The sequence below is a fragment of the Poecilia mexicana genome, unplaced genomic scaffold (genome assembly GCF_051168715.1).
Source record: "Poecilia mexicana isolate PSO_F unplaced genomic scaffold, ASM5116871v1 scaffold_9, whole genome shotgun sequence".
Taxonomy (NCBI): domain Eukaryota; kingdom Metazoa; phylum Chordata; class Actinopteri; order Cyprinodontiformes; family Poeciliidae; genus Poecilia; species Poecilia mexicana.
Window position 1 is genome coordinate 29,240,199 of NW_028263378.1, and position 12,173 is coordinate 29,252,371.

The window sequence follows — 12,173 nt, forward strand, 5'->3', positions numbered from 1 at the left end:
ATAAAATGATTTTTAAAATACCCTATTAGTGATATTTTACTCATTTTACATATAAATGCTTCTCAAGAAACAAAAGAAATATTATTTAAAACAAAAAACAACAAAAAGTCCATCTGACGGAGTTGACAGTGCATAACGGAGTTGACACAGAACTGAAGGTGGTGACAAACTAGTGAGTAAAATTAAATACATGTGAAGTAATGCAATTTATGTAAAATACATTAAAATGAATTAATTGCACATTTAAGTGAGATTTGACAACAATTTCACTTAAAGAGTCACAAAAACTCTGATGGAGTTGACATCTGACGGAGTTGACGAAATGCCAAAGTACCTCAATTTATATGATGTTATTCTGAAGGAGGTCATAATGTAGCTTGTCAGGTCCATGAAATCTTTACAGTATACTAAAATTAAGCATTTATTTCACAAAATTTCATCAAAGTTTTGTAAACTGTCAGTTATGGAGTTGACACATTATGGTTGTGACAAGCAACTTAGGAATAAAACAGAAGAAAAAACAAAAAAATAACTTAAGCTAACCAGAGCTAACTAGCGCTCTTAGCAAAGGAAGAGAAAAGACGACGTCATGGGGTCCTCAGAGGTGCCCCCCAATAATGCCAGATTTTTTTTTTACATTCTTTTCATGTCTGACGGTGCTGACAAAAACTAAGGACAAATTTCAACGGAGTTGGAAAATATCAAAAAATTATTTTTAATTCAATTTATTGATACTTTTATAATTATTTATATGACTGCTTATACTTAATTGTCATAATATATAATTTTAGTATTTCTGTAATTGTTTTAAACTATTATAATGTATTGAGTTCTGCTCCGGGACAAGGGATTTTACAGGCATCATCCACCGACTAGAATGTTTAAAATAAAAAATATTCAGCAAACACCAGAAAAATATACATTGTTGTGCTCACATGACCCAGGTTAGTTTAGTCAGATATTTGAAAAAATTCTATTTTGTGTATATTTTATTCAAATTTTGTGCTTTATTCATAGGACCCGTTTTGTCCCTATTCTCAAGAATCACTGCCCTACCAACAATCAACAGATTTGTTTGAAAGTATTGTCTTCTTGTGCTAGCGCAGGTTACCTCCAAGGAAAAGTTGCATCATAATTAAGGCACATCTGAAGAAATTGTTGCAAGAACATTTAAGTTAGAATAGCAACTTTACAGGTCAAGGACTTCTTTGGTTGCCGAGAAGAAGGTCAAAGGACAGTAAAGAGAGTCCTATCTCTTTTTGAAGCAACTGCCGCCAATGCTGTGCTTGCTCAACAATAAGTTTGTTACACAGTTTAGGGAGAAGACTTTTGTGGCTGTACTGAAGCTACTTTTAAGACAAAACACGAATATCAGCAAATCTAGAGCAGATGTACGGACTGGACAGCAGAAGACTGGTGAAAACCTTGTTATATTTAAGAATCCACCTATTTATGTTTTTGGCCATCAAAAATAGCATAGCATTAAGTGAGTAATTTTTGGGGGTATTATGCCCACTTCTGTTTAGAACAAATTGAAAAATCTATTCAAAGAGATGTATCTGCTCATAAAGTACATTAAAAACTCAAAGATTTTGTATATTTTAGACACTGAATCATGGTTAATGGTACTGTAAGTAGCACTGAACTGGCATGATAGCAAATATGAGTTACTGTCAGGAAAAATGTAGAAAACAGAACTTTAATAGATTAAAGTTGGAAAACCTGGCTACCCTTGTCAACCATGACATTGTTTCAACAACAACAAAAAAACGTCATCCATTGTTTGCTGTTAGCTCCATGACAAGTGAAGGTTATAAATTGCATGTATGGGTAAAAACACATATCAACTTCGCAGGCACAACATTATAAAAATATTTAATCTCCAAGACAATCACTTCAACTCTTTCTGCAGCACCGTCTCTCTGGCACAACTTGTATTTTCCTTTTTGGCTGAAATCTCTGACTTACAGATTTTAACTTTTCATTGCATTTTGATGTACAATATTTCTTCATTAGGCTAATATTGGGTACAGAGATTAATATAATGTTTGCATGACGCAAAAAAAGTTACGATCATGACTTGCAGTAAATATATTAACCACCAGGGGCTGCTGTTTATCCACGTTTTAAAGTCGATCTGTTTTGCAATACATGATTTTTTTATTACATGCAAATGTGCCGCAATTGTAAAAACGTTGCTATTATTTTTACGATTGGAAATATAATACGATAAAACCAAATAATAAATAAAATAAAATAACAAAACATGCACAAATTATGGCATATTCTGTCTTCTGGCATTCTTCTTAAAATGATTCCAGCAACAGGAGGTGGAGGATGATGTTTACAGATGAATAGGTGGTGCAACCTTAACAGATCATTATGAAAATGAGATTTTGCAGAGAAGACATGTGGAAAACATCTTGAAAGCTTTTAATCCAAATGTAAACTGCTTTTTCCTTTATTTGGAGGTTAAGAAGAGTTTTATTTGAAATGAAAATCGAAGAGAGCAATAAGCTGTACCATATCAATAGAAGATGTGATAGAGGGAAGACTGGGAAACATATTTCCATAAATATTTTTTAGCATAATAACCTCACATCTTGCAGGAGAGTCTCGCACATACAGCTTGTCGTCTCCAGGATCTTTGCTGTCCAGGATCAACTGTCCTTCAGCTCATTTATTTTCCTCTTTCAGCTGTTAGGAAGCTTTTGCTTTTTATGCTATCCTGCAATGGCAAAGATGATAAGTCCCAAGACAACAAGTCCTGCCACCACACCGATGCTGATGAAGATGATTTTCATCTTCTTGTTGGACATTTTTTTCTGCTGCTTCAACTTGCCGGCTTTTTTTTCAAAAACTTTACCCTGGAAAAAAAACACAAACAGAAAAACACATGTTGAAATATGTTCCATTATTTGGTACTCCTTAATATTTGCTACAGGGATGCAAGTTATCGAATGAGATCATCTAAAGTTGATTCAGCTTATTTATAAACTTACAATTAATTGATAAGTGGGGATTTTCTTAAAAACCAGAGTTTTCTTGGGCCCACCATCTTTCCATGACATAAAGGGCAAAAATTATGATGAATTAAAAAAAAACACATTACATTTTAACATTTTTGTGTCAGCTGTATTAAGTACTGACTGAATAAACATAAAATTATTTTCTCACATGATAAACTTAGATTTATGTTTTGTTATATCCAAAAAGAACACATCTCTTAAGTTGTTGAATAAAAAAAAAATAAAAGGTGAAGAGAATAAAATATCGTAAGCAGATGTTCATACAGAAGTATGGTCATGAAGTGCTAACTCACCACAGTCCTCAAAATTAATTTCACTTATTGGAATCATGTTTTGTTTTTGTTTTTTGTTTTTTTTTCCCATTATGACATGAGTTTTCTCTGTTATGAACCCTAGCTTTCTGTCATCACATTCTAGTATTCGCAGCACATTAATAATTTTCGAATGAGAAGTTGATGATTCTTCATCATGCAGCACGGTGATAAGTTAATGAGCTCGTTGGGTGTTTATATTTCTAAACAGAAACACACAAAGTCCAATAATCATGCCCCACCGGAGACTGTTCGGACCGGTTCTCTTTCTCGTTCTGCTGTGGCCCGGCCATCTTTGTTTCTGTATCAACCAGTTCCATTTAAGAATCTCCAGCAGCACCCTGTGCTGGATGGACTAATTTTAATATAATAAATCCTTAATCTATTAATTGTTTGCATTGCTAATCTGCTTCCAAGATCGTAAGTGAGTGTGCCCGTCTTCATTTTCAAATACTTCTTTCAATCCCTGCCTACAGCCATTACGACACACTGACTAGGATTGAAGCATGGCTGTTAGTCTGAAAAAAAGAAAAGAAAAGAAAAAGAACTCCATGAGCAGAAATGTTTTTCAGGCAGTTTGTGCCTTTAGTAGCCAATAAACTAAGTACTAACGCATGCTCACACCACTGAGGTCAATAACACAGACATGATGTTCCCACAATGCACAGCAGTGCACACAGTTGAGCATTTTTCCAGCGGGATGAAAAAGCAGATGTGATCACCGTGGGGATTTATTTATATTCAAGAGGCACACTGTCACATCACGCGGGTCAGGAACGGACAAACAAGGATAGGAAAGTTCTCCAGCATAAAATCAGCCTCGACTGACACTTTGCAGAGACAGCTGCTGGATAACTGCTCTCCTTTGAGGCCCATGCACCCAACATCAGGAGCTCTATCTTTGTCTTCATTTATACTCTGTGCTGATTTTATTCTAGATTTGCCCATACATGTCTGAGAGAGAGGTTGAGAGAGCCTTTTATAAAGCATTATTTGTTTTGCGCTATGTTTGAGAGAGGACAGATAAAGATGTTTAGTACAGCGCTGTGAAAAACAATTTGGTTCCATGGAGATTTATGGTCTCTGTGGGGACAAAAGATCAGCTCCTATCATAAACAGATAGTACGTATCCGAGACATGTCTGAACATCAACAGAGAGTCAGATCAAACAGAACCACAGAGAGACAACAAACTGTAAAACCTAAAGTTTCTTAAGATTTGCTTCAGCAGTTTGTTGGAAACCAAATACCACACCGCCTTGCAAAAGTATTCATACCCCAGAAACTTTCTGTTACATTACTTTGACATTTAGTTGGGGTTTTAAGTGAGGGTTGAATTGAAAAGGAGAAGAAAAATTAATCATATTTTTCAAAATTTACAGATAAAAATCAGATAGATTTAGCCTTCCTGAGTCTTTGTAGAACCGCCTTTCATTGCAAGTTCAGCTGCAAGTGATTGGTACATGTATCTGCCAAATACCCCGACCGAGAGCATGCGTGTACAGCTATTTAAAAAGCTGCCTACAAAAGGATTTAGTTTTACTTTGACTGGGCCAGTCTAACACATGAACATGCTTTAATCTTAACCATCCCACAGTAGCTCTCACAGTGTATTCAGGATCATTGTTCTGCTAGAAGGTGAATCTCAACCCCTGCCTAAAGTCCACTGCAGCCTATAAACCAGGGGTCACCAACTCCAGTCCTCCAGGGCTACCATCCTGCAACTTTTAGATTCACCTCTGCTCCAAAATGTCTGAGTTCCCTCACCAGCATTCATTCCTCTCTGCAATAGGCTGGAAATGAGCAGTTTATTTGATCCAGGTGTGTTTGAGCAGAGACGCATCTAAAAGTTACAGGATGGTATCCCTCGAGGACTGGAGTTGGTGACCCCTGCTATAAAAGGTTTCATTTCATGGTTGCCTTTTATTTAACTCCATGTATCAACTCTGATAAGTTTTCCTGCCTCTGCTGAAGAAAAAAAAATATTTCCACATCATGATGCTGAAACCACCCGGTTTGATGGAGACGCTGGTCTGGAGGCTGAGGTTTAGGGGGGTTTGCAGAGTTTCCAGCTGCAAACAAAACTTCTTCAAGTTCTTTTTCAACAGCTACTTACTTCTTTAAACTCATCCCTAAAGGGGCAGCGCCTCCCATGGCTGCAGCCTCAGTCACCCATCTACTCGTATCTTATGGTTGTTTTTTGGGTTCCTTTGGACGGGGCTGTACTGAAATATCAATTTCTCCACTGGGGGACTAAAGAAAGTATTATTATTATTCTTCTATATATGTGGGCATGAACTGATGCATGGTAGGTTTAAAATGTCCCAATGCAAATAATATTAATACTAACAACAATAGATATATTTTATTTCTAATGCCCTTTATATCTTGACATCTCAAAGGTCTACATGTTATTATGTTGAAGCTCCATATTGTCCAGTTCCCTGGGCTCCTGTCCCTATAAGGCCTTTCTAAAGTCTGGTACAGGGTAGCAAAGTAAAGGGGCTGAATATACTGAAAGGGTGTGATCACTTTTACAAGTCTCCAGCAGCGTGAACCACAATCGTACGTGTTTTTTAAGCTTAAATTTCTGTCTTCTGCTTTCTTTCTGCCGTTTTGCTGTTCTGGGTGTTCAAACCTAGAGTGTCCAGTAACACAGGAGCAGCAGGGCAACGTGGGAATGATGTGACCTGCCCATCGACCCCCGGACGTAGGCTGGCCTCGTGGCACGTCCTGGAATCTCTGCGCCATACCCAGGGAGACCAGCCTGCTTCATTCATCTTAGCAAACAATAGGAAATACCTTTCTAAACATAGCACCGTTTTTACACAGTCAGGATGTAAATTGTACATTTGTTTTCCACCCCAGCTCCACCTACGACATATTTATAGACATCGATATTGCACATCAATTACTCCCATGACGAATTTACTTCTGAGAAAAAGAAACATTCATAAGCGGCCCAAACGATGGTGTGGCAGCCATGATGGGTTTTCCATTTTGACAGCGCCTCCAGCAGCGATACCTTCTCGAGCAGATCCTCGGCCTGCTGCTCCAGGTCGTTCAGTTTGCCGGATCGCTCGTCAGCTTTTTTCATGTTGTCCAGCATGATGTCCTTCACCTGCTCCACCTCCTCCTGCGTCTGCTGCAGGCGGCTCTTCCCTTCCTCCTGGAACGTAGAGACAGATGGGCAGATGGGAATTTAATGTCATTTAGAACAGCTTTTAGGTTGGTGCGACAGTGGTAATGGGTGTTTGTGGTAGGATTGAGGTTATAAACAAGCCATGACGCTCCTTATGTTTTGGGGTAAACAAAGGATTTGGCATCATGGCTGGAAGTCACTCAGATCTGCTGTGAAAGGACTCACACCCTTTCCTTTTCTCACATTTTGCTGTGTCGTATATGTTTCCAAAAACAGATTTGAACATTTATGTTGTTTAAGATCTACACAAAGTACCATGAACTGAAAAGAAGAACACAGCTACTTAGGAAGATGTGCAATTGTCTGTAGTACCTAAAGTTTTCCAGTCCATCAATATTCAAACCATTGGTTAATATTCAGGAATTGTTCACCACTGTCTGAGTTTCAGAGTAGGGGTATAGATCAACTTGAAATTCCAGAAGTTTCTAAGTACTTTTGAAAACATTTTTCATTTGAAATACTTTTTCCCAACAGACAAGGAAGCCTTAAAGAATTCAAACAAGAAGTTATCAGCTATGAAGCTAAAATGAAGACAGACTACCAGGCTGATGAAGAATGCATCCGATCAACAGACCGATCTAAAAGAAACAAGATCAGGGCCGAAGCAGGATATTTCAACAAGAGGTTTCACCTCAGAGTTATTTGTTTCCTGCCTGCTTTCTCCTTCACATTTGCCCTCTGAGCCGTGACAGGAAGGCACAATCTGACAAGGTAACAGGAAGAGGAAACCAGCAGTCAGAGAAGCACACTGACACACTCAGCATCTCGCTGTGCTTCGTTGTGACAGCGAGATGCTGTCACAACGACAGCATCTCGCTGTCGTTGTGACAGCGAGATGCTGTCACAACGACAGCATCTCGTTTTAATCAACATGCTCCATTTCCAGCCTCTCATCTGGCCGATGAATCCAGTTAAACCAGACAAATGTGCTTCTCATCAGAATCTGCTGCTGAGAGATGTTTATCTGCTTCTATCTCTTATTATCGAGACGTGACAAACAATAGCATGTTTAATGCTCAATCGTTCTTAACACAGGAACTGCTGCCCAGACCTTCCTTCCCTCACTCCCTTCCTCATAACTGGCAAAACCAGTCATAGCCTTCACGCAGGATGGGTGACGGCTTCTTTTTTCCTTGTCGTTCCCTCTTGATTTTCATGCTTTTAATCAAATTTCATTACTTAGCGATCAGAAAGGGGCATTGGTTTGGTAAGAAAAACCAAAGTCAGAATGTATGCAGTGCCACTGTACTGTCATGTAACTACTTAAGGTGATACAAGCAGAATATAGCATATAATAGTGGTGATTAGTAACAGAAACTAATCCAATATGAACAAAATTAAGCAAAAAATATCCTGCTGATTATTAATGTAACCTGTGAGTAAGGTATTTCAGGTCAACTTATTGCTTTTAAACTGATTTAAGAAATTTTACAGGCTTAATTTTAGACACATATAGCTAGATACCTAACTAGCAAAGGTATATTAGGAGCTAATTAGATATAGCCACAACCGGCTGAGGTTATGTGGTGCCAAGTTGCGTCGAACTGAAAAGTTCAGAGTAATTTGATTTCTTCTCACATTCAAGTTCCAACTTTAGAAGTTAATGAAACACAGCATCAGTACTTTTTCCTGCCTCACTGTTGTCTGTTGGAGTACTCAAAAAAAAAAAAAAAAAAAAGATCACAGCACCACTCTTTCAAGACGTTTCCAATGAAGCAAAAATCATTTTTGCTTGAAGGTTTAAAATTCTAGACTGCTGCTGCTCTAAATCAATTCTTAATAATTTAGATAAAAATTCTTCTGAGTACCATTAAAAAAAAAACAGTGTGGAAACCATAGTCAGAACCAATATCACAATCGCATAAAGGAGACGCTATGCTACCACCAGATGGTTTATCATGCCTCTTGTGATGTCATAAGCTCAAATCCACACACTGACATATGATGCAGCTTTCCATTGTAACAAATCGGTTATTGCAATGAAGAAATAGACTCAGCTGACTTCACCTAGTCTTGTTTCTATCACCAGCCAACACTACTTTAAGAGCTTTGCCCACCGCATAGAAAGCGTTGGAAGACATTCTAAAAAGCATTTTATAAAAATAAATTTTCCTTCCAGTCTTATCTCCTTGGTAAATCCAAGATGTTTTTGCTTTAGCCAAGCTACCCAACCTAAGGTAGGCATTCACTTACCATGTCTGTTGTTGGCAGGCTGTGTTGGAGTCAGAGCTGTTACTGCGTCCCGAGCATTTAAAGGTCGACTAAAGTTAAATTTATAAAAACAGGAAACGCAGCATACTCGTCCTGCGGTTTGGAGCAACGAGTGAAATGAAAAAAAGAAAGAAAAAGAAAAGAAACGCCCCGAATCGTGGTTTACTCTGTTTTTTCTTCGTTCGCTTTTAGCAAAGTGTGACTGTTTCCCCCCAGTCAAAACTTTCGATTCTCTCAGCTGCCGCTTGACGTCTCTGCTGTCTTGAGGCGTTCACGGTATTCCCGGAAATTTGCCACTTAGAGGAATTTCCGGATCTCTCTCGTCCTCCTCTGTCTCTCCTTCTATATGAACTCAAGCGATGAACTTAAATAGCCTTTCAGTCGCTGCCATCTCATATTACAGCAAAGCAAAGGTATACACCCCGACACAGTCAGTTCTGTAAAAACATATGGGTTTTGCTGCGTTTTGAAAAGCATTAACAGCACATTATTAACATAGCAGATGAAATGTAAAACATTAACAAAGTTTATCTCAAAGTAACACAACATAAATGTATCCTGGAACATGTATTCTGATGTGAACATTTTAACATATATGACACTACAAGGAATTAAACTTAGGTGACAAAATAAGAGCAAGACTACAATTAAAAATACATAAGTTAATACATCACAGAATACACTGATGAAATATATATTAATAATGAAACTAAGTAATTATCCACAATATAACATTGTTATTTAGACTATATTTTACAAAGATCTCCAACCATTGGCTCCTGGACTAGCAACAGGTTTTCGGTCCAGTTGTATTGAGGTGCTGAGCAATCAGTTATGTGTACTAATTTTTGTGGTGTTGACAAGTGGGGGTTTAAGAACAGTTTTATTTTCGAAAAACACAGAAGCACCTGCATACTTCCCTAGATCTGGTCCAACAGCATGTTGGTGCCTTTGTGTGAAAGATGTCAAATCCTCCTTTACCTGGTGCACAGAGTCACCTGGAAGAGCAAAGGTTGGGAAACCCTGACATAGTAGAAACTGAACCAGTTCAATAAATTGTACTTGAGCAATATAATCTGATTTTTTTTTAAATATTTAAAGATCAGTGGCTTTTTTATTAAGTGTTTTATGAAGATATTCCAGTTATCTTTTACTTTTTGGATTCTTCCTTCAGATTGAAGAGTCCCTCAAAGGCTATTCTTTAGCTTGTGATGTCATCGTCTGTATGTGGTAGAGCGGAAAGTTTTCAACACTGCCTAGGACAATAATATGAGTTTTTCTACAGACAATTCTGCAGTGCTTGCAGAAAAATGATACAAAACTAATTGGGGTTTTTTTCTTTTAAAAACAAAAAACAAGAAAAAAAAACCCTGTAATAATTATTTTAAATACTTAAAACAAAAAACAACAAATAAAATAAAAAACATTTAAAAGGGACAGTATTATGTAAAATCAACTTTTTTTTTTTAGCTTTACATCATGCTGTAATGTTACTCCGTTATCAAACACATTCCTGGAGTGTTGCCTTGATTCTTTCATGTATGATTGAAAAATCCTTGAATCTCCCTTGGCAACCATTCAGCTGTGCAAAATGCTTTGGGGCTTAGAGGATGAAGCACCTCCTCCAAGCTGCAGTTTTCAAGCCACTGAGATTCTGCCTTACACAGCTCCTCTACCCCAAGACTTCCCCGATCAGCTCCTTCAGACTAACCAGCAGCAATTAGCAAACACCTGGTGGAACTGAACATCAGGTGAGCTCATTATAGGAGCTACTTCTCAGTGAAACGCTGAGATGTTGCGTAGCATAACCCTTTATCTATTAACGCCATGTTGTGATGACTTCCTGAAGGCGGCATTTCAGAATATGCGCAGGAGCTTCTTAAAGAGACAGAGGCCCAATTTCAAGGAGTTAAATTATGAAATACAATTTTTAATGTAAGTCGCATTTGATATATACTTTTATAAAAACTGGAGTTAACATAGTTACTTGATTGTGGCATTTTGTGCCTGTGTTTCCAGCCAGTGACTGGTGCCTGACAAGTGTTGTTTCATAAATAACATAAGGAACATGGTGTGTGTCAAAATTGGAGTGAAAACATCAGAACATGTTTTAAACTATTGAAACAGATTTTTGCTCAGTGTGGATGGATGTCTGCTGTTACAACAAAGTCATTAGATGAGTTAACATCTGTAGTCACTGAACATGTGATGTCATAAAAGCACCACCACCCTGAAACTCCTCCCCAGAAAGAACTGAAACCTCTATGCCTCCATCAACAGAAGCAGCTGGATGCAGTTTTTTCCCCTTTATCTCCTTCATGCAGCTGGAGCACCAAACCTCAAAGCTGTCCTGCGGCTCATTGTCTGGCACACCGTCCCCGTCTTCATGGCTCAAACATGTCCCAAAGTTATCTTGCTCAGGCAGCCTTCAGAGACTTGCAGCTCAAAACTGGGTCATTTTAGGGTGTTGCCCACACATACAGGCCATGCACATTCTGAATAAGAGAACTGTAAGTCCGCCCAGTGAGAAACATTCATCTGATAGCCCCACTGGGACTGTCACCGAGTCCGTTTTAACTCTGTGGTGCACCTCTGGTTCTGTTTTTGTTGTTTTGTTTTTTCAAAATGATCTTAAACCTTCATCTCAGATCATATTTAATTCTGTGCAGTTCATTTTTTCCACATTAAATGTCACCAAGTATTTTTTTTCCTTTGTCATTCTTTTAATTAAAGCTTCTGTGATGAAAATGTTCCTCCCAAGACAAAAACAACAGGAAACTAATGTAACAGAGCTGCACATAAATCTTTTCTATGGCATGTTTTTTGTTTACATGGAAGTAAAAAATCAAAATGCTCTGCATTAGCGGTCAGTGTATAGAATTTAATATTGCTTGCTCAATAGTCTGTGTACATTTTGAAAAGCGAGATTTTTTTTAATTAGGAGCACACAACACAACTCTGCTATATTTCACTCACAGCAGGACTTAAAAATCGAACACTTCAAAGAGTAGAAATAAGAAAACATGACAAGCTTCCCACATCAGAGCAACTGCTGCTGCTTGAATGTACAAAACACTATGACATAAACGTTCATATTACACAAGATGAAGATGACTGACTGTTTTTCTTGGTTCAATAAGCCAAGCATATAAATGTGTTCACAATAACAGGAGTTCAACATCACTAACAAGATCATTCACACAAATGGCTCTTCTAAAAAGCAAATGATTTACCATTAGGTGCAGCAGCAGACAAATATTTATGACCAACATGCACATTCTTTGTAAGTGAAACATTACCTGATTACCTGATTTGTAATTAGTCTGTTCAAACTAACAATCAAAGAGGAAGAGAAAAATAAATGAAGTTCCAAGATCATTTCTGAGTTGAATGTTTTGACTCTCATCCTACTTGTTTTTTT

The 12,173-nt window shown here is 37.8% G+C and overlaps 1 protein-coding gene across 1 annotated transcript; it reads right to left on the reverse strand.

The window, feature by feature from the left end:
- Positions 1-1,858: 1,858 nt before the first annotated feature.
- On the reverse strand, positions 1,859-9,066 carry LOC148157743 (neuronal synaptobrevin-like). The gene is made up of 3 exons (XM_088009107.1): positions 8,735-9,066; positions 6,365-6,508; positions 1,859-2,867 (listed from the first exon to the last, which is right to left on the reverse strand). Exons 1-3 carry the CDS (start codon positions 8,735-8,737, stop codon positions 2,724-2,726), a joined length of 291 nt encoding a protein of 96 aa, XP_087865233.1. The 5' UTR covers positions 8,738-9,066; the 3' UTR covers positions 1,859-2,723.
- Positions 9,067-12,173: the final 3,107 nt, after the last annotated feature.